The sequence below is a fragment of the Panthera onca genome, chromosome C1 (assembly GCF_046562875.1).
Source record: "Panthera onca isolate mPanOnc1 chromosome C1, mPanOnc1 haplotype 2, whole genome shotgun sequence".
NCBI lineage: Eukaryota > Metazoa > Chordata > Mammalia > Carnivora > Felidae > Panthera > Panthera onca.
The window spans coordinates 123,565,402-123,592,294 of NC_138346.1; the positions used below are offsets into that span (position 1 = coordinate 123,565,402).

Consider the following 26,893-nt stretch of genomic DNA (forward strand, 5'->3'; position numbering starts at 1 on the left):
CAAGGCTGAGCATGGGGGAGAAATCTTAAAGACAGCTCCAAAAGAGGATTACCTAAATTATGATATGAGTCCCATGGGAAAATTGAGAGACTATACATGTACAAGACAGACCCAAAACAAATACAGCAAGGGCTTTGAAAACTAAACTCCAATATAAACCACTACCCACATCCCAGACCTAATCTTGAGTGGAGCATACAAGAAACAGAGCCAGAGCAGTATACCAAAGGCTTTGAAAACTGAACTGATACTGGAACCCAGCACACAAAAGGCAAGATAGAACTTGTGATCTGATCTGGAGTTGACAAACTGCTAAAAAATAAATAAACAAACATACATTGTCCTGGGGATTTTAAAAGGACCCAGATTCTCACAACATATAATTTCAAAATGTCCAGGATATAATCAAAACTTTTCAACATTCAAAGAACCAGGAAAATGTGACACCATTCTAGGTCTCAAGCAAATAATCATAGATAATGAAGTACACAATGAGATAAACAAGAAGTAGAATCTAGAGGACGACACACCAGAATAGACCCCTTTAATAAACTTTATTAAAACCTTAATAAAATAATGTTTAATTTACTATGTTCATGGAGATAAAAAAGCTGAACTTAAAAATTTCAGCAAGGAACACTAGTGGTGAACATCGCATATTAAATCACTATGTTACACACCTGAAACTAATGTAACATTGTCCATCAACTTTATGTTAAAGAAAAATTTCAGCAACAAACCTGAAAGTCTAAAAAGTGACACTACGGATATTTTTAAGACCAGCTAATATATACAAAACCAAAAAATGCAATAACAAAAATTGAAACTTCGATTAATGAATTAAAAAACAAACTAGAACTAGCTAAAAAGAGAATTAGTGTACTAGAAGAGAGATTAGAAGAAATGTTCCCGAATGGCACACAAGAAAAAAGATGAAAAACATATACAAGGCAGAAATATGAAAGGTAACAGCACAGTGGCCTCACTGACTTGAAAAGATTAAACAGGCTTTCCTCTAAGGGACTTTGCACTTACTATTTCCCAAAATAACTACATGGCTCACCCCCCCCCCCCACACACACACACACACTTACTAGGGTCCCTAAAATACTTCCCCAATCACCCTATCCCAAAATACTCTCTCCTTAAGTAGTTACCATCACCCAACATATAATTTGTTTATGGTCTGTGTCCCTCCACTAGGATGCATCCTCCTTAAAAGCAGAAACTGTTCATTGCTGTTTTCCTCAGCATTCAGAATATTTCATGACCCAAAGTAGACACTTAAAAAGCTGGTGAATGAATAAATGAGACAGAAAAATCCAACAGCAAAAGGAAAGACTTCAGGAAGAATCTAGATGGAGTTTACATTAATAAGTGTAAAGACTTTGTATAGGAAAAAACGATCTACACATCATATCAAGATACACTCATCGGTTCATTTAAGAAATCACCTAAAAATCTTTTTAAAGATTCAGCAAACCTCTCCCACCATCTATCTCTGACTTAGAGAACATAAAACTAAACAGAGAAAAAAAAAAAAAAAAAAACCTAGCAGCCTTGTCTCTATGGCCCAGGTTACTTTCTACAAAGCAGTCAACACACCATCCCTCTACACCCATCAGTGTATACTTTTCACCATTTTTTATATATAGATGGGAAAGCTAATATTGAAAGTTGAATAAACAGGATGCAGTGGAGGAGCTGGTAGGGTACACTACATTCTAGAACTATATATATTAGTTCTAAAAGCAAAGTACTATGTGTAGGGACAAAGAATTAAAAACACTAGCAATAGTGCATACTGGAAAGAAAGAAAGAAGGAAAGAAAGAAAGAAAGAAAGAAAGAAAGAAAGAAAGAAAGAAAAAGAAAGAGAGAGAAAGAAAGAAAGAAAGAAAGACAGACAAGGAAGAGGAGAGGGGGAAGGAAAAGGAAGAGGAGGAGGAGGAGGAAAAAAAGAAAAAGAAAAAAGAAGAGGGAGGAGGAGGGGAGGAGCACTTTGCACTGTTATAAGCAATTTATATTTATTAACAAATTTAATTCTCAAAACAACACTAAGAGGCACTTTATTAACCAATAAACAGTGGATCAGAGATTATATAACTTATCCAAGGTCAAGTAGACAGCAACCTAACTCTTAAGCCCAGGCTCTTAAGCAATAAGCTGTGTGACACTAAAATTTTAGCTATCCTGAAAAAGCAGATAGACAGTATATCCTAATAGATTCTTGGCAGAAACAAAGTAGAGCTAGTGTGAAAATAATGACAAAGATAAAAGTATTATTTTTGAAAATAAAATTTGTTTTTCATCAAAATGAAAAAAATTCCTACAAGTAAAATCAAAATATGCATACAATGAAAAAGTGTACTTTCATATATATACCACAACCTTATTTGAATATTTTAAAAGCATGTTTCTTTAGAAGAAACTTGAGAATTCTATTTAGATAGGAAATAAATATTGCACTACTCTTAAGTACTAGGCCTTCAGCATAGCCTTCCACCAGTAGTTTCTATTATAAACATGGTTATGCATCAAAATTTAATATGCTGGTTGTTCCAGACAGAAAGAAGCTTAGTCTCAAGATCACATTTTAACTGAAATAAGAACTACAAATGTCAGATATACAGCTTTTGAAATAAATTATCTTTCAAAAAAACTTTGAGCTTTGAAAGCTCAAAGAACTGAGAATCAAATCACTACTTATGCAAAGAAATGGTATGAGGCACATGTAACTTGTTCAAATCAAAGTTGGCTCCAAAAAGTGAAAAAACAATTTCTTCCCTTCTCCATTAAAATAATAATAAGTTGATGGGGTGCCTGGGTGGCTCAGTTGGTTGAGCATCCGACTTCAGCTCAGGTCATGATCTCACGGTTTGTGAGTTTGGGCCCCACGTCGGGCTTGGGCTAGGTGCTGACAGCTCAGAGCCTGGAGCCTGCTTCTGACTCTGTGTCTTCCTCTCTCTGCTCCTCCCCCACTCTGTCTCTCTCTCAAAAATAAACATTAAAAAAAATTTTTTTTAAATAACAACAAACTTAGAAAATCACATAAAACAAGAAAAATATTTACATTTCTTTGTCTTTTCTGCAGATCTGGCACAGGTTTCTTTGAGTAAATTACATAAATGCCTTGTAGCATTATTCCTGAAAGAAAGCAAAGAGTCTGTGTAAGTGCAATCTGATCTCAAAGCAAAATCATATGTAAAAGTTATGAAACATTATTGTTATAATTTTTGAAGAAAGTCTTATAATACTTTAATATATATATCACATCCCTCATAAATGACTATATGGAAAAAAAATGGGTTGACTGCACTATTAGCAAAGATGATTTAGTAACTGCTTCCCTTTAAAGTAAAAAGGATAGTTTCTTAACAAGTTTCTACCCAAGTAGCTATCAATAACCCTTCAATAAACAGATCTAGATTTGCAGAAGAAAAAATATGAGAAAAGAGAGTAGGGCTTTTCATTTACTAATTACCCCACATATACTCTAGCTGTCTTACCCTCAAAACAGTAAACAGGTAATTTTCTGACTAGCCTTTCATTACATGAATAAGACGACCTCTGATCATCTCAATAGATGCAGAAAAAGCATTTAATAAAATTCAATATCCATTTGTGATAAAAACTCTCAACAAAGTTGGGTATAAAGAGAATGTACCTCAACATAATAATGGCCATATATGACAAGTACACAGCTTGCATCATATTCAACAGTAAAAAGCCAAAAGCTTTTCCTCTAAGATCAGAACGAGACAAGAATACCCCCTCTTGCCATTTTTATTCAGCATAGTATTAGAAGAACTAGTCAGAGCAATGAGGCAAGAAAATAAATAAATTAAAGTTATCAAAAAAGGTATCCAAATTAGAAAGGAAAAAGAAACTCTTAACATGATATATAGAGAAAACTCTGAAGACCCCACCAAAAAACTGTTAGAAAAAACCAGTGAAGTGTGTAGGATATAAAATCAATATACACAAAAATCAGCTGCATTTGTGTACACTGATAATGAACTATCTGAAGGAGAAATTAAGAAAACAACCCTATTTACAGTTGCATCAAAAAGAATAAAATACCTAGGATATTTAACCAAGGAAATTAAAGACCTGTGCACTGAAAACTATAATACATTAAGAAATTGAAGACACAAATAAATGGAAAGATATTCCATGCTCATAGATTAGAAGAATATTGTTAAAATGTCCACATTACCTAAATGGGTCCTAATACCAATTCCAATGTGGAGGGGCAGCGGTTCAATTCTTGGGACCAACAAGCAATTCTTGGGACACCAGTTGAGTGTACCACAATTCAATTCAATCTGACACTACCTACCTGGAGATAGCCTCAGATTCTAAGGGTTCGGTCCTACAAAAACTGCTGTTCCCCCAGTCCTACTTGAGATTCTACAAGTTAAGGGTTCGGTCCTACAAAACTGCTGTTCCCCCAGCCCTACTTAACCAGTTGCAAGCCCAAGTTGTTACCTACACTTCTGTCCAACTGGCTATAAATAAAAAATTCCCATGACTCACTCCTTAGTTTTCGGACACCAGTAACAAGCTCAGATTGTTACCTATACCTCTGACAAACTGCCTATAAATCTGAGGTTCCTTAGGTTCAATTAATTTGCTGGAGCAGCTCACTGAACACTGAGAAACAATTCACTTGCCATGTTACTAGTTTATTATAAAAGAATGTAAGTCAGAAATAGTCAGGTAAAAGAGATGCATAGGGACAGGCATGGGGAAAGGGTGGGGAGCTTCCATGCTCTCTCTCTGAGCTCACCACTCTCTTCAAATCTCTTTACCAAGCTCGAAGTTTTCCTGAACCCTGTCCTCTTGGGTTTTCATGGAGGCTAAGTTACATAATCATGATTGATTAAATCATTGGTCAATGATGACAGATTCGACTTCCAGACCCTCTTCCCCTTACCAAGGGTGGGGGGGTAGGGGTGGAGAAGGACTGTAAGTTCCAACCCTCTAATCACATGCTGGGTTCTCCTAGCAGCCAACCTCATCCTTAAGTAGGTTCCAAAAGTCATCTCATTAACATAATAAGAGATACTTTTGTCACTCTTAGCACTTAGGAAATTCCAAGGGTTTTGGAAGCTATGAGCCAGGAATGGTGGATGAAAACCAAATATATATACATATATATATATACATATACATACATATATGTGTGTGTGTGTGTATATGTGTATGTATATATATATTTATATTTATATGAGAAATACAGATTTGGTCATCTGAATGACCAAATATATTTTTCTTATAAATATCACACTACCTAAAACAATTCACAGAATCAATGCAATCCCAACCAAATTTTCAATGGCATTTTTCAGATACAGAACAAACCTAAAATTTGTATGATATCACCAACGAGCCAAAGCAAACTTGAGAAAGAAGAGCTAGAGGAATCACACTTCCTGATTTCAAACTATATGACAAAACTAGAGTAATCAAAACAGTCTGGGAGGAGGGGGGAACTGGTCAAATAGGTGATGGGGATTAAGGAGTACACTTGTTGGGATGAGCACCAAGTATTGCATGCAAGTGTTGAATCACTGTATTGTACACCTGAAACTAATATTCATTGTATGTTAACTAACTGAATTTAAAAAGTTTTTCAAAAGTATGGTATTAGCATAAAAACAGACACATAAATCAACAAAACAAACAAACCCATGCATATATGGTCAGTGAGTTCACTACAAAGGAGCCAAGAATATACAACGGGGAAAGGAGAATCCCTTCAATAAATGGTGTTGAGAAGGGGAACCTTGGTGGCTGGCTCCATGAGTTAAGCATCCAACTTGGGCTCAGGTCATGATCTCACAGTTGGTGAGTCTGAACCCTGTGTTGGGCTCCGCGCTGCAGCTCAGAGCCTGGAGCCTGCTTCTGATTCTGCGTTTTTGTCTCTCTCTGCTTCTCCCCTGCTCGTGCTCTCTCCCTGTCCCCCAAAAATAAACAAACATTAAAAATTGTTTGAAATAAATAAATGCCACTGGGAAAATGGAACCACTATCTTATAGCATACACAAAATCAACTCAAAATGGATTAAAGACTTGAACATAAGACCTGAAACCATAAAACTCCTAGAAGAAAACATAGGTGGTAAGTTCCTTGACATCAATCTTAGAAATGATTTTTTTGGATTTGACACAAGCAAAGGCAACAAAAGCAAAAATAAACAAGTGGGACCACATCAAATTTAAAAGCTTCTGGGGGTGCCTGGGTGGCTCAGTTGGTTAAGCACTGACTTTAGCTCAGGTCATGATCTCAAGGTTTGTAGGTTTGAGCCCAACATCCAGCTCTGTGCTGACAGCTCAGAGCCTGGAGACTGCTTCGGATTCTGTGTCTCCCTCTCTCTCTAACCCTCCCTTGCTCGCATTCCATGTCACTCTCTCAAAAATAAATAAACGTTAAAAAAATTATTTAAAAAAAGCCATGACAACTGAAATCAATACATGATCAGTATTTAAAAAATAATAATAAAAAAACAAAAATAAGTGCTTCTGCACAGCCAAGGAAACTACCAACAAAATGAAAAGACAACCTACTAAATGGGAGAATATATTTGCTGATCATTTTGCTATACATATATCCAATAATTATGTTTCATACCTAAAATTAATGTCATAGATAAATTATACCAATAAATTTTTTTAGAAAGTTCAATACAAAGTAGTCTTGTATGTTCCAAATCTCATTACATGTTAATGAAAATTTTTATTTTTTTTTTTTATTTTTTTTTTTTTTTAAAAAAAAGAGGGAAAAAAGACCTCTAGATATCCTGAAGTTATCATATGTTCAACAGTTAGATATAATTTTCCACCTTATAAATTTTCCATAGAAATGAACTGTTAAAAATTAATCATTAATAATGATTTTTGGGGTGTTTTTATATTTATTTATTTTTGAGAGAGCACAAGCAGGGGAGAGGCAGAGAAAAGGGAACAGAGGATCCAAAGTGGGCTCTGTGCTGACAGCAGCACAAACCACAAACCATGACATCATGACCTGAGCTGAAGTCGGACTCTGAACCGACGAGCCACCCAGGTGCCTCTCATTAATAATGATTTTTAGCAGCACCTGGGTGGCTCAGTCACTAAGTGTGGATCTCAATTTCAGCTCAGGTCATGATCTCACTGTCCATGAGTTCAAGTCCTGCACTCTGTGCTCTGAGCACAGAGCCTGCTTGGGATTCTGTCTCCCTCTCTCTCTTGCCCCTCTCTCACTTGCATGGGCATTCTCTCTCTCTGAAGAATAAATAAAAATAAACTTCTGAGTTTTTAAATCTACATATTAGTTTAGTAAAAAGCAAAAGATTATTACATAGACCATATCCTTTGACATTTTCAATCTAATAAATGACAAAGCTAAGAAATCACTGAAATCAAGTGTGGTTTTTTGTCTGCTTTTTCAAAATTTTTTACTTATTTTAATTCAGGAGTAGTCAACATACAGTGTTATATTAGTTTCAGGTTTATAATACAGTAATTCAACAATTCTGGAAATTACTCAGTGCTCATGATAAATGTACTCTTAATACACTTTACCTATTTCACCCACCCCCCACCCACCTCACCTCTGGTAACCATCTGTTTGTTCTGTTTTTGGTTTGCCTTTTTTTCCTTTGTTCATTTGTTTCTTAAATTCCACAGGAGTGAAGGCTGGAGGTATCACAATTCCAGATTTCAACTGCTACTACAAATATAGTGATCAAAACTGTGGTACTGGCACAAAAAGAGACACACAGGTTAAGAGAACAGAATATAAAACCCAGAAATAAACCCACAATTATGTGGTCAACTAATCTTCAACAAAGGAGGCAAGAATATGTAATGGGAAAAAAGTCTCTTCAACAAATGGTAATGGAAAAAGTGGACAGCTACATGCAAAAGAATGAAACTGGACCACTTTCTTATACTATCCACAAAAACAAATTCAAAATGGATTTTTGAAAGGCCTAAATGTGAGACCTAAAATCATAAAACTCTTTCCAATTTGGATGCCTTTTATTTCTTTTTGTTGTCCGATTGCCCTAGAAGAAAGCACAGGCATATCAGCCATAAAACATCTTTCTAGATAGGTCTTCTGAGACAAGGGAAACAAAGGAAAAATAAACTATTGGGACATCAAAATAAAAAGCTTTTGCACAGCAAAGGAAACAGTCAACAAAACTAAAAAACAACCTACTGAAGGGGAGAAGATATTTGCAAATGACATATCTGATAGAGGGTTAGTATCCAAAATATACAAAGAACTTATAAAACTCAACACACACAAAAAAACCTGGTAACCCAATTTAAAAATGGGCAGAAGACATAAACAGTTCTCCAAAGATGACATACAGATGGCCAACAGACACCTGAAAAGATGATCAATGTCACTAATCAACAGGGAAATGCAAATCAAAATCACGCCACCTGTCAGAATGGCTAAAATCAAAAACACAAGAAACAACAAGTGCTGACGAAAATGTGGAGAAAAATGAACCTTATGCACTGTGGGAATGCAAACTGTTGCAGCCACTGTGGAAAACAGTATGGAGGTTGCTCAAAAAATTAAAAACAGAATTACCATATGATCCAGTAATAGCACTACTGGGTATTTACCCAAAGAACACAAAAACACTAATTTGAAGGGATATACACAGTCCTATATTTATTGCAGCTTTAAAATAGCCAAAATATGGAAGCAGCCCAAGTGGCCACTGATAGATGAATGGATAAAGAAGATGTGGTGTATGCACATACACACACACACACACACACACACACACACACACACACACACACAATGGAACATTCTATCACTCAGTCATAAGAGAATGAAATTTTGCCATTTTCAACAACATGGATGGATCTAGAGAGTATAACGCTAAGAAAAATAAGCCAGTCAGAGAAAAGGTGGGTTTGCTTTATTTTTAAAGCCTGTGACTGTTCTCTAGTACAGAGCAGTAGCTCCCAAAGTATGATCCTTGGACCAGTAGCATCCACATCACTTGTTAGAAAGGCAAATTCTGAAGCCCTACTCCACTGAATCAGAAATTCGGGGTGGCGGGGGGAGGACAACAGTATATTCTTCAACAAGCTATGCAGATAATTCAGATGCTTGCTAAAATTTGAGAACCACTGGTCTAGAGAGGGTCTTTTTTGTTAGAGGTTTTGTAAAAATCAGAACAAGTGACCATAAACCTAATTTTTCAATTACAATTTGAAAAAACAACTTCAGCCTCTTCCTGCTAATCTATGGTGAGAGGTAAAGGAGGAAAGTGTCTTTAGCAATACGCTCCCCAAACCACAAAGACCCTTTGAGCAGCACAGCTTGGTATAAAACTAGCCATATATCCATATACAAGCAATCATCCAATCAAATAAATATTTCAAGTCTACTCTGTATTCACAATGGCTCAATTTTAGAATTCTGAAAACCCTTCACTGGCTTCAAAACGACCATCTGCAGCAATTTTCAATCTTTCTTTTTTTTTCTAGAACCAAAATTCTCTTACAAAATGAAATCTTAACTGGATACACAAGATTTTAAATTATACCGAAAAAATAAAACTATTCTTGTTGAAGGGAGCCATAGCTATAGCCAATCAGCCTTTCTTCAGCCCACTCTTCTTCAAGCCCTACCCTCCCACCCCACTTTAAGATAAAATCAAAACTCTAGCGTGTCACAAAATGCCAGAGTTGCAACCTCTAATTCTCCTCCTGGTTAATTCCTATTCGTCCTTTGGACATCCTCATCTGTAGAAAGCCTTCTCTTCTCTGATAACTATCACTATCACATGCATGCCACAGGGTTTGCCATATGCATGCCATAAGGGTTTAATTCATCAAATTAAACAAATCCCAGATAGGAGTCTGACAAATGCTGCCTTTTTTTTTTTTTTTTAATGAAACTTTAATGTATTACTACAACAGTATTCACATTTTGTAGAGTCAAGGAGCATGTCTGTAACGTTCCCCAGCAGATGAGAGTTTGAGCTCAAAATATCAATTGTTACTTAAATGTTACAGCTATGGAAATCATAAAATGCTGCTTTTTAAAGTAATTTCTGAATTATGTAATTGTGGATGCTTCAGGTTTGACTGCTGAAATTTGAAAATTGAGACACTAATATATGGAAATAAAATCACATATAAGGTCCTGCACTCCACTCAAAAAAAAAAAAAATCCCTCCCAAATTATCTAAACTATCTCAAAAGTCTTTTCCTGCTCAAAACTGTCAATAAATTAAAGTGTCCATTCCCTCTCAAACTTCTACTACAGGCCAGGCATATGGTTTTGAAATACCCAAAGTCTCTTTCAAATCTATATCCCTTTTAGAAAGTCATGACCAGTGAATAGGCTGGTCCTGAGCAACTTTATATTAAGTCTGTCATCCAACAATCAAGTCACTGGACCTTAAGTGCAACTTTGTTTCTCACCAACATTTTGACAAAGCTCTTACCTAAACGTCAAGGTTCTTTCAGATGACAAATGACAATTCAGCATTTGAGGGCAAAACAGACACACAACTCAAACAAGTGCTTAAAATAGAAGGAGATCCCATCCAAAATAAACTACCTCTCACCTCAAAAAAATGGTGTAACTCCTATGTCACGCTACACTACGTTACATTATACTATGTAATTAAACAGTCACAGTATTAACAAAAATACACATGTTCATTAATGGAGGTAACACCAAACTTAAGAAAGCTCACCAGTTATCAAATACTGGTATTAGGGTGACAGTAAGATACTGTAGGAACTCAGTCACATAACCTACAAAAGTGACCGTTAAGTACAAAATATACAATAGGCACACAATGTCAGAAACTTCCTCTTCACTCTCTCTTCTCCCTAATAACCAAACCTCAAGTAGGCAGAGAAAAAATTAAGGTATAATATTTCAATTTGATCTGGGAAGTCATAGGTTACCTTTTTTAAAGTTTGTTTATTTATTTAAGTAATCTCTAACCCCAATATTGGGCTCAAACTAATGACCCTCAGATCAAGAGTCACATGCTCTTCCAACTGAACCAGCCAGGCACCTCCACAGATTGTCTTTCACTTGGGCTAAAACAATTTGTCATTAAGAGCCCTTTTCACTTATCAGCAACTTCACTGACAAGGTGATAGGTCTTCTAAAACCATACTTAGCAAGCAAGTAGGAATAAATAAGTTTTGCACTCTTTGTGGACCCATACATTACATTCTAACTATTCAATATCTATTTAGCAGATGAATTAAACAATTATATATTTCTATTAAATTGTATATGATATAATCTGAATGAGGATGAGGTAAGAGTGTATAAAATAAGGCTTAGCTACTGCCTAGAACAAAAAAAAGGAAAAGTTAAAGATGACTCTAAAATTTAAAGCTAATGTTCATGAAACAATCATTAGGCCACTGACAAAAACAGAAACTTGAGAGTGAGAATTAGCTTGGAACTAAATTGATCACTATTTATACTATTTAACTATTATACTATTTACACTATAAATACTGTACCTAAAATACTACAACAGAAAGGTAGACAATATACATAGGCAGTTGTAGATACAGAATTATCAGATACCTTTTTGACACCCAATTAATGGTTTTTCCTACCTGACATTTTAGAAAGTGAAAAATTATTAGTCAGTGACCACTGTTTGCCAAACATAAGAATGTAGTATAACTATGTCTTCCTTCTCCCACAGTACCCAGGTAAAATTCTGTATATAATACATAATAGAAAGTGTTCAGTACATTTCTGGAAATTATTTTAATAAATCTGGAATAAAATTTAGAGAGAACAAATTCATTAAACGATTACTTACTCTTTTATTAAATCTTTATTTTCTTGAATTCCTTCTTCTAATTTCAAACTTACTTTTTCATTTTCAAACTAATTAACAAAACAGAAGAACAGTGCATCACATTTTGCTTAGGAAAATAAACATGAGTATAATTATTAAGCAGGATTTCTTTGCTAACAACTAAGAAGTGTAAAAAACTTCTTTGCACACAAAAAAGTTTTTTTGTCACAGCTTATGGATTTTCCCATAAGAATACAGTCTCACTTTCACAGATGTAAAATCAAGTTTGCTGAATCATCTCCAGAAAGTATCCAACAATATTTTAATGCAATATTATCTTCCCTAAACATTTTTAAATGATGTCTTATCTTTGTCCTAACCCAATGGTGCATTTTCTCAACCTTTTTCTTTCACTAGGCCACAAAACTGAAGCTCAATAGTTTCAAATACAGTTTTAACCACCAATATCATATTCCAATTAATAAAAGACATTTATTTCAAACAGAACATCAGTAATAGGAATTAAAAAATTCAAAGTCTATAATTAGAATCATTAAATCAATCTTTATCTAAAGTAATTTATTATTTCCCTAATCATTTGCATTAAGCTCTGTACAACTTGTCTTCTGTGTTCATCCTAAAGTTGAAATGCAGTATCGCTGAAACTTAAAAAAAGTACTGTCCTTAAAATCCACACCACAGAAATACTCTATTTTAAATACTAGTATGACAAAATCTACTACACTACATTTTCAATTCCAAATCTCATTATACCTGTAGTTCTTGAATGGCTTTCCGCTGTGCTTCAATTATCTTTCTATTTTCTTGCAACTTATTTTCTTTCTGCTTCAATTCAAATTCTATATTCACTTTCCACTTCTTGATCTTTTCAGCCTCCTTATACAGTTTTGAATACAGTCTGCTCATTGGCTCTGAATTCTATTAAAACAAATAGATTTTCAAAGATTGGTTACACTAAAATTATGAACAATTAAACTACAGCTGCCCACTGAAAATACCCAAGACTAATAGTACCTTACTAGTTGACAATAAATCTCTCCTCAAATTACGTCCTAATATCATACGGCTACATTAATTCTTTAAAATACTAAGGCAGTATTAGCTACTTTACTAAAGTTACTGGTCACTTGATTAAGTTATACCCACTGAGTATAATCAAATACCTTCAAAATGTACCTAAGCCAGAAATTGGAAATATTTTAATCAGTGAGAGAGTATCGCTGATTAAAAGCTAGAGTAAATCCCTCTACATGATATCTATAAATTTTTACCATGGCCTTAAAACATTTTGGTTATACAGTTTGAAGATTACCTAAAGGACAAGAATTTTAAAATATGACAAAAAATATAGTTAACAAAAGATCTAGCTTTCATTTATTCACAGTTTCTTTTTTTTTTTATTCTCAGGTTCTATTTAGATTTTATTTGGATTTCCTTCATTATCCATTTCAACATTATAAGGTAATGCCAGAGTTTGTATTTTTTAAATCATATTGATTTCTGTTTTCTAATTAGCTCTGTTATCAAAATATATGAATATTAAATTCTGTGATGCTATAATCACAGCAACAAACATATAGCATTTTATCAGGCCATAGTTTCTCTCTGTTGGATTTTTTTTTTTTTTTTTTTTTTTTTAAAGTAGATCCACACCCAATGTGGGGCTTGAACTAAGGACCCTGAGGTTAAGAGTCACATGCTCTGGGGCCTCCTGGGTGGCTCAGTCAGTTAAACACCAGGCTCAGATAATGATCTCACATCTCACGGGATCAAGCCCCTTATCAGGCTCTGTGCTGTCAGCTTAGGATTCTCTCTCTCCCTCTCTCTCTGTCCCTCCTCTGCTTGTGCTCTCTCTCAAAATAAATAAACCTTAAAAAAAAAAAAATTCCTTAGACAGCAAACCAGCCAAACAATCATACCTATTAGTTTTATTTGTAAAATAGTGACTTGATTCTCAGCCTTTTCATAAGCTGAGCCTATGAAATTGTAGCCACAGCCCCTCTTCTATTCTTGCTATAGTTTAAAATTAAATTTCTCCTAAAGGATGGTTGCTTGTATAACCCAGGAAAATACAGAAGCCTAGTGTTTCAATAACTTTAAAAGAAAAACAAAGAGGGGAAAAAGATTTTGAAGGATATAACTTAAAACATTAGCCAAACTTTAATCCTTTAGAAGCTTCAAAAGAAAAATATAAACAAATAACAATAAATGATACTCAATTACAATAAATTGAATATGGATAGAAAAACTTCTGACCTCAAAATCAGAGTCTTTTAGTCCTTCCTGGTAGTGACAACTGTCAGAGTTATCAACCTAAAAAAATGAATAAATGTTTCCTGTAAGAAAATATTTCTGATGAGAGTTTCCAAATAGTAGCAATTAAATACTGAAGGCTAGTAATCCAACAAATAGGGGGAGTGCCGGAAGATGGCGGCGTAGGAGGACGCGGGGCTCACAGCGCGTCCTGCCGATCACTTAGATTCCACCTACACCTGCCTAAAGAACCCAGAAAACCGCCAGAGGATTAGCAGAAGGGAGTCTCCGGAGTCAAGCGCAGACGAGAGGCCCACGGAAGAGGGGCTCCTCCTGAAGTGGATCACCTAAGGAGAAGCGAGCTAAGCCTGCCCCTCCAGCCCCCGTGCACCTTGCCTACCCACCCCAGCTAATACGCCAGATCCCCAGCAACACAAGCCTGGCAGTGTGCAAGTAGCCCAGACGGGACACGCCACCCCACAGTGAATCCCGCCCCTAGGAGAGGGGAAGAGAAGGCACACACCAGTCTGACTGTGGCCCCAGCAGTGGGCTGGGGGCAGACATCGGGTCGGACTGCGGCCCCGCCCACTAACTCCAGTTATACACCACAGCACAGGGGAAGTGCCCTGCAGGTCCTCACCACTCCAGGGACTCTCCAAAATGACCAAACGGAAGAATTCCCCTCAGAAGAATCTCCAGGAAATAACAACAGCTAATGAACTGATCAAAAAGGATTTAAATAATATAACAGAAAGTGAATTTAGAATAATAGTCATAAAATTAATCGCTGGGCTTGAAAACAGTATACAGGACAGCAGAGAATCTCTTGCCACAAAGATCGAGGGACTAAGGAACAGTCACGAGGAGTTGAAAAACGCTTTAAATGAATTGCAAAACAAAATGGAATCCACGATGGCTCGGCTTGAAGAGGCAGAGGAGAGAATAGGTGAACTAGAAGATAAAGTTATGGAGAAAGAGGAAGCTGAAAGAAAGAGGGATAAAAATAATCCAGGAGTATGAGGGGAAAATTAGAGAACTAAGTGATACACTAAAAAAAAATAATATACGCATAATTGGTATCCCAGAGGAGGAAGAGAGAGGGAAGGGTGCTGAAGGGGTACTTGAACAAATTATAGCTGAGAACTTCCCTGAACTGGGGAAGGAAAAAGGCATTGAAATCCAAGAGGCACAGAGAACTCCCTTCAGACGTAACTTGAATCGATCTTCTGCACGACATATCATAGTGAAACTGGCAAAATACAAGGATAAAGAGAAAATTCTGAAAGCAGCAAGGGATAAACGTGCCCTCACATATAAAGGGAGACCTATAAGACTCGTGACTGATCTCTCCTTTGAAACTTGGCAGGCCAGAAAGGCTTGGCACGATATCTACAGTGTGCTAAACAGAAAAAATATGCAGCTGAGAATCCTTTATCCAGCAAGTCTGTCATTTAGAATAGAAGGAGAGATAAAGGTCTTCCCAAACAAACAAAAACTGAAGGAATTTGTCACCACGAAACCAGCCCTACAAGAGATCCTAAGGGGGATCCTGTGAGACAAAGTACCAGAGACATCACTACAAGCATAAAACATACAGACATCACAATGACTCTAAACCCATATCTTTCTATAATAACACTGAATGTAAATGGATTAAATGCGCCAACTAAAAGACATAGGGTATCAGAATGGATAAAAAAACAAGACCCATCTATTTGCTGTCTACAAGAGACTCATTTTAGATCTGAGGACACCTTTAGATTGAGAGTGAGGGGATGGAGAAGTATTTATCATGCTACTGGAAGCCAAAAGAAAGCTGGAGTAGCCATACTTATATCAGACAAACTAGACTTTAAATTAAAGGCTGTAACAAGAGATGAAGAAGGGCATTATATAATAATCACAGGGTCTATCCACCAGGAAGAGCTAACTATTATAAATGTCTATGCGCCAAATACCCGAGCCCCCAGATATATAAAACAATTACTCATAAACATAAGCAACCTCATTGATAAGAATGTGGTCATTGCAGGGGACTTTAACACCCCACTTACAGAAATGGATAGTAATCCAACAAATAAAGATTTTTTTTTTCCTTTTTTCAAACAAGCAACTCAAGACCTAAACATGTTATATGTTATAGTATTGTACGTTATACTTAACTGACCTGTTCAAGCATGGGCAAAACCTTAACTTTTTGTAAAGCAGGATCTGCAAGATAGAAGACAACTGATATTAAGTATGCCAACATCTTATTTTTTAGGTCAAGTATTATATCTAGCTTTAATGTCAAGGCTATCAATATAATACTTACATTTTCAATATCTAACAATGTATATATAAAAAATGCTTATACGTATAGTGATGTATTGCTGTTCCAGTTTCTTACCTGAATCAACGTTTTCCCCATTTTTGGAGAGATTAGTCATTGCAAATGGAAAGCCAAAATCATCTTCAATACATTTGTTGAAACTCTAGAAACACAAAGAAGTTCTTAAACATACTGTTCCATATCACTCTGGTAACTAGGAGTGAATATGTAGTTATATATGGAACATACATCTGCTTGAAAAAGTGACTTTAATTGTAAACCCTTTCATGTATATACAGTATTTAAAATATCAAGTGGTTTTGCTATATAAGAAAGCAAAAAATTTTTTGACTTAGAAGATAAAGCTAAACTATAAATTTCACAATACACACTTTGGAAGTATTCAGTAAAATCTTATTTTATTTTTAAAAGTTTATTTATTTTTATTTATTTTTGAGAGAGAGAGAAAAAAAAAAAAAGCATGAGTGGGGGGAGGGGCAGAGAGAGGGGGAAGGAGAAAATCCCAAGCAGGCTCCACATTGTCAGTGCTGGGCTCTAACTCATGAACCATGAGACCATGACTTAAGCTGAAGTTGGGCACTTAACCAACTGAGCCACCCAGGCACCCCAAAAGTAACAGTAATTTTAATTACTAGCTTAATATATTAGTCTTCTTCAATTTCATTATCTTTCCCTTGAGAGAATTGAGAGTTGTCTTCACTGAATAGCATTTTAATGTTATCCTCTTAGCTATACAGACATAGAAATTTTTCTACAGCATATAAAATTAAAATATTTTAACATTTTATATATTTAGTATATAAATATTATATATTATTGGGTTATAATTATAATATTATTATATTATATTATTACATGTTATATATATTATATATAGATTATACATTATTATAAATATTGGAGATATTTATATCTCCAGATATAAAAATCTCCAGAGAGGGGTGCCTGGGTGGCTCAGTCGGTTAAGCGTCCGACTTCAGCTCAGGTCACGATCTCGCGGTCCGTGAGTTCGAGCCCCGCATCGGGCTCTGGGTTGATGGCTCGGAGCCTGGAGCCTGCTTCCGATTCTGTGTCTCCCTCTCTCTCTGGCCCTCCCCCGTTCATGCTCTGTCTCTCTCTGTCTCAAAAATAAATAAACTTTAAAAAAAAATTTTTTTTAAAAATCTCCAGAGAAATTTTTAAAATAATTTAGTAGTAAGAGCTGTTTTGCCTGAGAAACTTGGTATGATTCCCCCTTTCTGGTAAGAACTCTACTACAGAAATGAATTTTTATTCTGTCAAGCAGGAAGCTCAAAGCCAAATTTTAAGCTTAGTCAGACACTAATTTTTACCAGTATATTGACATATTTGTCCAAATTTTCTTATTTTTTTGATCCTAATAGTCTCTGAATATACTTTTATATCTTGCTACTTCAATGTACATGTCTTATAAGTTGCCTCCAAGAGAGGATTCAAATTAGGACCCATTATGTACCCAGAGTTCTATGGCAACAGTGATTATTTTTTTTAATGAACAATGCTCACAAACATTAAGTATGCTCATTATTCATTCAAAGCAATACTATTCAAAATTCTTGGGTAATAAAAATCCTGGAAGACAACACAGGCAGGAGTTTCTCTGACACTGGCCCATATCCACATTTTTCTAGGCAAGTCTCCTGAGACAAGGGAAACAAAGGCAAAAATAAGCTATTAGGACTACAACAAAATAAAAAGCTTCTTTGTGCACAGTGAGGAAACAATCAACAAAACTAGTCTACTGAATGGGAGAAGATATTTGCAAATGACATATCCAATAAAGGGTTAGTATCCAAAATATATATACAATACCAAAAAACCCAAATAATCCAATTTAAAAAATGGGAAGAAGACATGAAACAAACAGGTCTCCAAAGAAGAGATCCAGATGGCTAAGAGACACATGAAAAGATGCTCAACATCACTCATCATCACGGAAATGTTAGTCAAAATCACAGTATCACCTCACACCTGTCAGAATGGCAAAAACCATAAACACATGAAACAAGTGTTGGTGAGGACGTGGAGAAAAAGGAACACTTGTGCACTGCTGGTGGGAATGCAAATTGGTGCAGCCTCTGTGGAAAACAGTATGGAGGTTCCTCAGAAAATAAAAATAGAACTACCCTATGACCCAGTAATTCCACTACTGGGTATTTACCCAAAGAATATGAAAACACTAATTTGAAAAGATGTATGCACCCCTATGTTTCCTGCAGCATTATTTACAATAGCCGAGCCATGGAAGCAGCCCAAGTGTCTACTGATAGATGAGTGGATCAAGAAGATGTGTCATAGGTGCCTGGGTGGCTCACTCGGTTGGGCGTCCGACTTTGGCTCAGGTCACGATCTCACAGCTTGTGGGTTCGAGTCCCACGTCGGGCTCTGCGCTGACAGCTCAGAGCCTGGGGCCTGCTTCAGGTTCTGTGTCTCCCTCTCTTTCTGCCCCTCCCCGGCTTGCGCTCTCTCTCTCTCAAAAATAAACATCAAAAAAAAATTTAAGGATGTGCTATAGATATACAACGGAATAGTACTGATTTGTAAAAAAAGAATGAAAGCTTGCCATTTGCATCGACAAGCACAGAGTTGGGAGAGTATAGTGGTAAGCGAAATAAGTCGGTCAGAAAAAGACAAATACCCTATGATTTATTCCTATGTGGAATTTAAGACACAAAACAAAGGAGGCTACAGGGAAAAAAGAGACAAACCAAGAAGGCGACTCATAACTATAGAGAACAAACTGGTGGTTGCCTGAGGGAAGGTGGTGGAGGGACGGGTGAAATAGGTGAAGGGGATGAAGAGTACCCTTATCTTCATGAGCACTGAATAATGTACAGAATTGCTGAATCACTGTATTGTACACCTGAAACTAATATAACACTGTATATCAAGTAAATTGGATTTAAATTTTTAAATAAATTTGTTTACAAATTCTTGGGCTAAAATAAAATCAAAAATAGGGCGCATGGGTGGCTCTGCCCATTGAGCCACTTCGGCTCAGGTCATGACCTCAGGGTTCCTGGGTTCAGGTCCCGCATGGGGCTCCGCGCTGACCGCTGGGAGCCTGGAACCCGGAGCCTGCTTCGGATTCTGAGTCTCCCTTTCTCTCTGCCCCTCCCCCATTAGTGCTCTGTCTCTGTGTCTTAAAAATAAAACATAAACATTAAAAAAGATAAAAAATAAATTAAAAATAAAAATTCTTGGGCAAATCAGGCCACCCTTGGTGAAAAACAAATTATACAACGTACAAATAAAATTATACAATATTACCAGTTAGAAAGTACACCGTGCCTCTTTACCTGAAAAATATTCAAATCAAGATTCATACGCAAATTTACCTTGAAGAAATTAGAATCTCCTCCCAAATTCTGAGGTTTCACTGCAGATACTTGACTGCTACTTAATCTTGGTGGTACGAACAATTTAAAAGGCTTTTGCTTTTCCATTTTCTCTCTTCCAGTTGTAATTATCTGTTGCCCCAGCGGGCGGGGTGGAGGGAGGGAAAGCGTTTTACATGGTTTCATTAATACCCTCTTTATTTTAAAAGGCGATGTTTGTACAATAAATGCTGTGTCAAGGAGCAGGTGTACCTTTGCCACAATGTGAGTCTGCAGCGTCACATTACTGGGCAAAGTAAAAACACCCCGCAGTTGTTCCCTTCCACCCCCCACCGCCAATGGCCACGCTGGCAGCGTAGATAAGCCAGAAACTCCCACCCCAGAAAAGAAAGCTCTGCCCCCACCGGCCCTGGTAAATTGCATCACCCAGCCGCGAGAACTACCTTAGGTTCTTAGAGGGCTACAGCTACCAACGAGGCGCCGGGGGGTGGGGAGGGGGGCGGCCAGAATCAAAATATCGCCCAGCTCCGGGTTCGGTCGTCAGGAAAAGAACTCAGTACACCTGCCCTTACCTCTGAATAGTCAGCAGGAAACCGTGGACTCGGTGCCCACGCGAACTGCTACCCGCTGCCTACTAGGGCGGCAAAAAGAATCTACGAGAACTTCTTCCCCCGAACCTCCAGAAAAGCAAGAAATCGCTCCGCCTCAGCGGCCGGCCGAAAAGGGCCGGGTGCACAACGGTTTAACGGCTAAATAACGGTCAGCCGCGACCGTTGGCTCCCGATTCTCGCGAGATTTTCCTTTGTGTTAGTAACAATTCTTCTCTGGATTCTGTTTTTCCTTAGACATTCTTGAAGCTTCTGCGATTGTCAGAGAATGCAAGGAAAACTATAACAAGTCCCATGACAGATTGGAGCGAAGAATAAAAACTCCACTTGTGTTTTCCAAGAGTTCAGTCTTAGGGCAAAAAACAGATGGGCAAACAGTTGTAGCCACGTGTAATCACTTAAAGGTGGTAATTTTCAAAGACTGGTTAGGACACAGGGAAAGCGGTACTTTCAGTGGCCTGGGGAGTCAGGAGAGGCTGCCCAGATGTGATGGGCTTCTTTTAAGGCTTCCGTCAAGAATAGAGTGACTATAGACAGATTGGGCTAGTCAATGGGGAAAGACTACTCCTGAAGGTAGGCGAAGGCCCTGTGGTTGTGAAAGAGATTAGTACAAGAGAGACTCCAACAAATGTGCCGTACGTGTATGAGGACAAGGTCGGGGAATGGCAAGAAGGAGACTGCAGACTTGACAGATAAGGCCTTGATAAGACCTTTGGATTTTAGCCTCTGTGGATGGGGAACTTGTAGAATTCTGAGTGGAGAGGGAGGCAAGATCAAGTTCAGAAGAAAATTTGTAGTATGAGAAATGGTTTAGGCAGGCATTGGGACTTGAGTTAGGGAGACAGTTTTATTAGGCTGGGTGAAGTATGAGGACCCGAGCCATGACAGTGGCGCTGGAGATGAGGAAGAGGCATCAAAAGTAAAAGGTATTTAGAAGTAAAATTAATAGGAGTTGATGGGCTGTTTTAACAGTAAGCAGTGAAAGAGAGAAGTCTAAGATGACTTCCTAGTTTCAGACTTGGGCAAGTAAATGCAATAAATATTGTGATTCTAAGTACCTAGGTTTGAGCAATTAGATGAGTTCCGTTCCGTTTTGACCACATATGACTTTGTTTTCTAATGTCTATAATTGATGTTTTTCCAAAGGACTTGAGTAATATTTTTAAATAACCAATTTTGTTTTGTGTAAATTTAATGAGACATCATAGTTTCTGCTAGAATTTAAAAAATTTTTGAGCTTTGAAAGAGATGAGCCAGGTTGTCCTTCATTTTACACTTTAAGGAAATTGAGTCTAGATACCCTAAAAAAAGAATATTCCCTCCAAGAGAGGATTCCAGGTTTATGCCCAAGATACCCCCCCCCCCGGGGGGCAATAATTAATACATTTAAATAAGATCTTTTTGAAGTTGAGGATATAAATTCAACTATGTCTTTTTTTTTAAGTTTTATAAATATGAAAATTTTAACTATGGGCTTTTTTTTTTCATCGAAAACCAAACTGCTACTACTCCTGCTATCAAATTAACTTAAATTCACAGCATTGAAAGACTTACACCCAGTCTTTCAAAATAATAAAAACCACCACAGAATTTATTAATTTCATGTATTTCATATGAAATTTATTTTTACTAGATAGCCTTCCTATCCTTACAAGGATTAAAATATTTGTGGGAAGACTTCAGTTTTTAAGAACTTCATTTTTTTCTACAAAAGATATTGGCAAAAATGTCAAAGTATTGTCTGCCAGAATAAGCAGTAAATCGTGCCAGTATTTCCCAATATGTGTTAAAACATTTTAGGGGCGCCTGGGTGGCTCAGTCGGTTAAGCGTCCGACTTTGGCTCAGGTCATGATCTCCCGGTTCCTGAGTTCGAGCCCCATGTCGGGCTCTGTGCCAACAGCTCAGAGCCTGGAGCCTGCTTCGGATTCTGTGTCTCCCCTTCTCTCTCTGCCCCTCCCCACCCCACGCTCTGTCTCTCAAAAAATGAATAAACGTTAAAAAAAAATTTTTAAAAACCATTTTAATGATTTGTCACTTTAACTTTTTTCAATATTTTACCATCGCAATTTTTTTAAATTTAGACTTATAAAAGATTTCTTTTTAAAAAACATTAAGAAAAGGTAAGAGTTGAACAAAGTTTTGTTCCTCTTTAATAATTCATAAAATGCCATAACAGGAATAAGTTTAAAATGTTAGTTCTTTATCCATCAATCTGGCCTAATTAATGAGGTTCACAAACTGCCTTTATTCTGATTACAATTGTTTCCACTAGATACCCTTTCTCATGTCTATAAGTAATCTACATATTTTCGTTCAGTTTTCTACTAAAGGGAAAAAGTAGAGCATCTTCAGGAAAGAACTCTATTTAGCATTTTTCCCTTTAGAAGGAACCATGCAAACAATAATCCTTGCTTCTTTTGAGTCAAATCTGGAAAAGAATCCTGGATGTCCCTCTAGTGGTGGTCCTATATTCCACAAAATTTGATGAGCACTGATAATGTCCCATTTTATGCTGATACATTGGTAACCTAGCAATCCTGTTTATGTTTTTCAAAGCAGTCATCCTATAATGATAAACAATCTAGATTTTGAAAGTTTTAAGACAAACCACAGCCACATTCTAAAATTTCAGCAATGTGAATACAAATTCCATTTCTCTGAGAGTAAACTAGCCAATTTGGGGTCCTTTGCTTTCCAAGTGCTAAGTATTTCTGAGTAGTTGTGATTCAGTGTCCTCAGTTCTGTGAGCCTCCCTATGAGACGAGCAAAATGCTGTAGGTCTTCTGGATGATAAATTTTTGAATATTTGTATAAAATCTGTAAAACTGGTTCTTGTAAATTTTCCACATATTGCTTATTTTTAAGGCATGGACGATCTGAAAAACATCATCATATACATCTTAATGAATACTGGAAAGTGGTAAAAGATAGCAAATTCATTGAAAACAATACAGTTTGTAAATAATAAAAATAGCAAATATTTACTGAACCCTTAATATATGCCAGATATTACACTAAGTAATTTATTTCATGCAATGTCTTATTTAGTCTTCAGAGTACACTATGAGGTAAATTCTATTATTACCGCTGTTTTTTTGGACAAGCTTCTTAAGATGTAGAGAAGTCAAATAGGAAGAGAAAGGTCAGTAAGTGGTTGTAAGAATATAAAAGCAAGTTTCAAGCTTACTTGAAACTTAAAAAGATTAATTTCCTCCGGGTCAACAACAAGTAAAAGGTGAAGCTTCTTTTATTTATTTATTTATTTTTTTAATGTTTTTCTTTATTTTTGAGAGAGAGAGAGACAGAGCATGAGCAGGGGAGGGGCAGAGAGAGAGGGAGACACAGAATCTGAAGCAGGCTCCAGGCTCTGAGCTGTCAGCACAGAGCCCCATGTGCAGGGCTCAAACTCACGAACTGTGAGATCATGACCTGAGCCAAAGTTGGACGCTTAACCGACTGAGCCACCCAGGCGCCCCAAAAAGTTAAGCTTCTTAAGTACCTAGTTATAAAAATAAGAACCAACCAAGAATTTCTTAATGCTTAGGCAACAGTTATTTATCCAGGCATTTTGGTAGAGATACAGCAGTGAACATAAACAGACACAATTTCCTGCCCTCATTAAGCTTATATCCTGAGTTTGGGAGGAGTGGATGAGAAAAGAGACATATACACATTTTAAATAAAAATATAATATGACAATGATATGTGTTACAGAGACAAATAAACAGAGAAAGGGATAAGAATTTAGGGGGGGAGGCACACTAGCTATTTTTAAAAGGATAATCAGAGATAGGATGACATTTAAGCAGAGATCCAAGATGAAGGAGGGAGGCATGTAGCTCTTCTGGGGAAATAGCTTTCCAAGGATATTTGTCAAGTACAGTACAACCTGTGGCAGGAGACTGCTTGACATTTTCAAGTAACAAAATGTATCAAAAGTAATGTGGAAAAAAAAATGTGGCTGTGGTGGTGTAAGCAAAAGGAATAGTAGTAGGCAATAATGGAAAAAACTGGGCTTTAAGCTATGTAGAATAGGAAACCATGAAAGAGTTATGAGCAGAGAAGTGAAATGATCTGGCCTATGTTTTAAAAGAATAACTCTGGTCTCTATATAGAGACTAGACCCTAGGGAGGAAAGGGCAGAAACAGGAAAGCAAAAAAGGACACTAGTTTGAATTAGGGTGGCAGGAACAGAACAGTAAGACATGGTTGAGTTCTGGATATATTCTGAGGCTAGAGCCAACAGGAGATGTTGCCTTTTTGATATGGGTTTTTGGTTTGTGCAACTTGAAGGATGGAGATGCCATTTAGTAAAGATGGAGGAAGAATATAGGAGGATCGGGGAGAGATCAGGAGTTCATCCTGGGATAGGTTAAATTTGATATGCCTTACTGCAGGTTGAAATCTTGAGTAGGCTATTTAGTGGAGTTAGGAGTTAGTCCAAGTTGGTATGTAAATTTGGGAATTGGCTGGGTCGCCTGGGTGGCTTAGTCAGTTGAGCATCCAACTTTTGATTTTGGCTCAGGTTGTGATCCCAGGGTCATGGGATTGAGCCCCACACATCAGGCTCCATGCTCAGCTCAGGCTCAGCAAGGAGACTGCCTAAGTTCTCACTCCCTCTGCCCCTCCCCCACTCACTCTCCCGCGCACACACACATGCTCTCTCTCTCTCTCTCTCTCTCTCTCTCTCTCTCTCTCAGATAAAAAAATTTGAAAGTTGTTAACATGTAGATGGTGTTCAAAGCCATGAGATAGGATGAAATTTCAGAGGAAGTGAGTATGAAAGAGAAAAGAACTGAGCCTTAGAACACTCTTAGCATTTATCAGTGTGAAAGATGAGGAGGAGTCAACAAAGGAGATGGAAAGAGCAGTCATTGAGGAGGAAAATCAAGAGAGTGTGATGTCCTGGAAATTAAGTGGGGAAAAAAAATTTTTTTTCAAGAGGGAGGGAGTGACCAACAGAAGCCAAGTGATGAAAGTGTTCCAAGAAAGAAGGAATGATCTGCTCTGTCAGATGAAGTTGATGATGGGTCAAGTACAATAAGGACTAAGAATTGACCACTGGAATCAGCAATGCCAGATTACTAAAGATCTTGACAAGTTATGGCAGAATGGAAAGAAGGGGACAAAATCTGACTGCAGTGGGTTCATGAGTAAATGAGTTGAGAGAAATAAAGGCAGGAGCACAGACAACTCAAAAAGTTTTTTTTTTTTTCTGTAAAGTAGAACAGAGAAATGGGAGAACAGCTGAAAGGGGATTATAGGTCAAGAAGGCGTTTTTTGAGATGCAAGAAATTATAGCATGTTTGTAAGCTAAAGAGAATTCTCTCAAGGAGAAAGATTTTGATGAAACAAAATTGTTACATTTGGCATCAGTGAATAATGTAATAACCACAGACATCATGATTTGATTGCCAAACTTAATCCAAATTTTTACTTTTGAATGGTTTTTACCTGAAAAAAACACAGTTGTTGCTGCAAGCAGAGCATATTCAGTATTAGTAATATTAAGCTCACTCATTCTTCTGTAGAAGTAAAACAATGTGTTAATAAATTCTTCAGCAATACCTAAAAAGATTAATATCAAATGTATTTTCATCAGAACATAGTGCAAAATCAAACATATTGTCATTATCATTTTTTATTAAAGCAGAATAATAAAACATTATATCTGACCAATTTTTTCCACCCATTATATTTTGTATGATATGTAATATTACCAGTCAGTGTAGTAGGAGGACAGTCTTCGTTGCAAAAGGTTTCCATAGAATAAATAACACTTCCATTAACACTCTGATTGTGACAATTCAGTGAGTGATCTGAATGATCTGATATTCTCATAGTACCTAGTAACAGGGGAAAACATAAAGTCTGATTTTTGAAAAAAACTTTACACAGATAGTAAATCCATTCTCTCTAATCTGTTAGGAAACACTCCCAACAAATGGTAGATTTATAATTTTTATTACTGAAACAGGAAGTGAGATTAATAGTTTAGATTTTATATAAATTTTGTGTAGAAAACCTTCCAAAAAGATTTTTCTTATGATGCCATATAATCAAAATGGTTTACTTTAAAAGAAAAGCAAAAGCTAGACCAATGAATTAGAAAAGCTGTTACGAAATTCTTATTACTACACTAACTAGTAAAACAAAAATATAATAAGAAAAATAACTCAATGTTGTATAATTTGTTGCTGTATTTAATAGTTAACTGTTAACAGTAAGGTTATGTTGGCCGGACTTTTTTACTTTCAGAAGCTGATGAAAGACATTCTTTCAGGCTGTAAAGTTGGGCCCCGTGAAGAAACATCACTTCAGTTTTTGATCCTTTACGTAATGCAGTCTGGTCCTCAGTTGTCAAATTTTCAAATCCTTTAACAAAAGATCACATAATTGTTTGAAATCAATAATGAAAAGATAATTTTCAGGTATAAGATTTAGTATTTTTAACCATCCATTTAGTTATAATATAAATCCTAAATGTTTCCTTAGAATAATCACAATTTGT

The 26,893-nt window shown here is 36.6% G+C and overlaps 2 protein-coding genes across 6 annotated transcripts in view; both read right to left on the minus strand.

The window, feature by feature from the left end:
- Positions 1-20,525, minus strand: part of SYCP1 (synaptonemal complex protein 1) — a 124,759-nt gene extending 104,234 nt beyond the window's left edge. The window contains exons 1-8 of one of the 5 annotated variants that reach the window (XM_060625346.2): positions 20,346-20,525; positions 19,774-19,905; positions 16,475-16,559; positions 16,253-16,296; positions 14,089-14,145; positions 12,586-12,750; positions 11,833-11,900; positions 3,072-3,145 (exon numbers count right to left, since the gene is read on the minus strand). In XM_060625346.2, coding sequence (XP_060481329.1) covers positions 3,072-3,145; positions 11,833-11,900; positions 12,586-12,750; positions 14,089-14,145; positions 16,253-16,296; positions 16,475-16,559; positions 19,774-19,881 — 601 coding nt within the window. In that variant the 5' untranslated portion in view covers positions 19,882-19,905; positions 20,346-20,525. Of the gene's footprint in view, positions 1-3,071; positions 3,146-11,832; positions 11,901-12,585; positions 12,751-14,088; positions 14,146-16,252; positions 16,297-16,474; positions 16,560-19,773; positions 19,906-20,025; positions 20,114-20,216; positions 20,307-20,345 lie in introns of those variants that run through there. The other 4 variants (XM_060625345.2, XM_078451532.1, XM_078451533.1 and 1 more) reach the window with 4 other exon arrangements.
- Positions 20,526-22,425: 1,900 nt separating this feature from the next.
- LOC132673624 (bile acid receptor-like) overlaps positions 22,426-26,893 on the minus strand; it is a 49,117-nt gene continuing 44,649 nt past the window's right edge. Inside the window, exons 8-11 of the mRNA XM_060626342.2 lie at positions 26,635-26,757; positions 26,103-26,228; positions 25,837-25,950; positions 22,426-23,258 (exon numbers count right to left, since the gene is read on the minus strand). Coding sequence (XP_060482325.1) covers positions 23,011-23,258; positions 25,837-25,950; positions 26,103-26,228; positions 26,635-26,757 — 611 coding nt within the window. The 3' untranslated portion in view covers positions 22,426-23,010. The remainder of the gene's footprint in view (positions 23,259-25,836; positions 25,951-26,102; positions 26,229-26,634; positions 26,758-26,893) is intronic.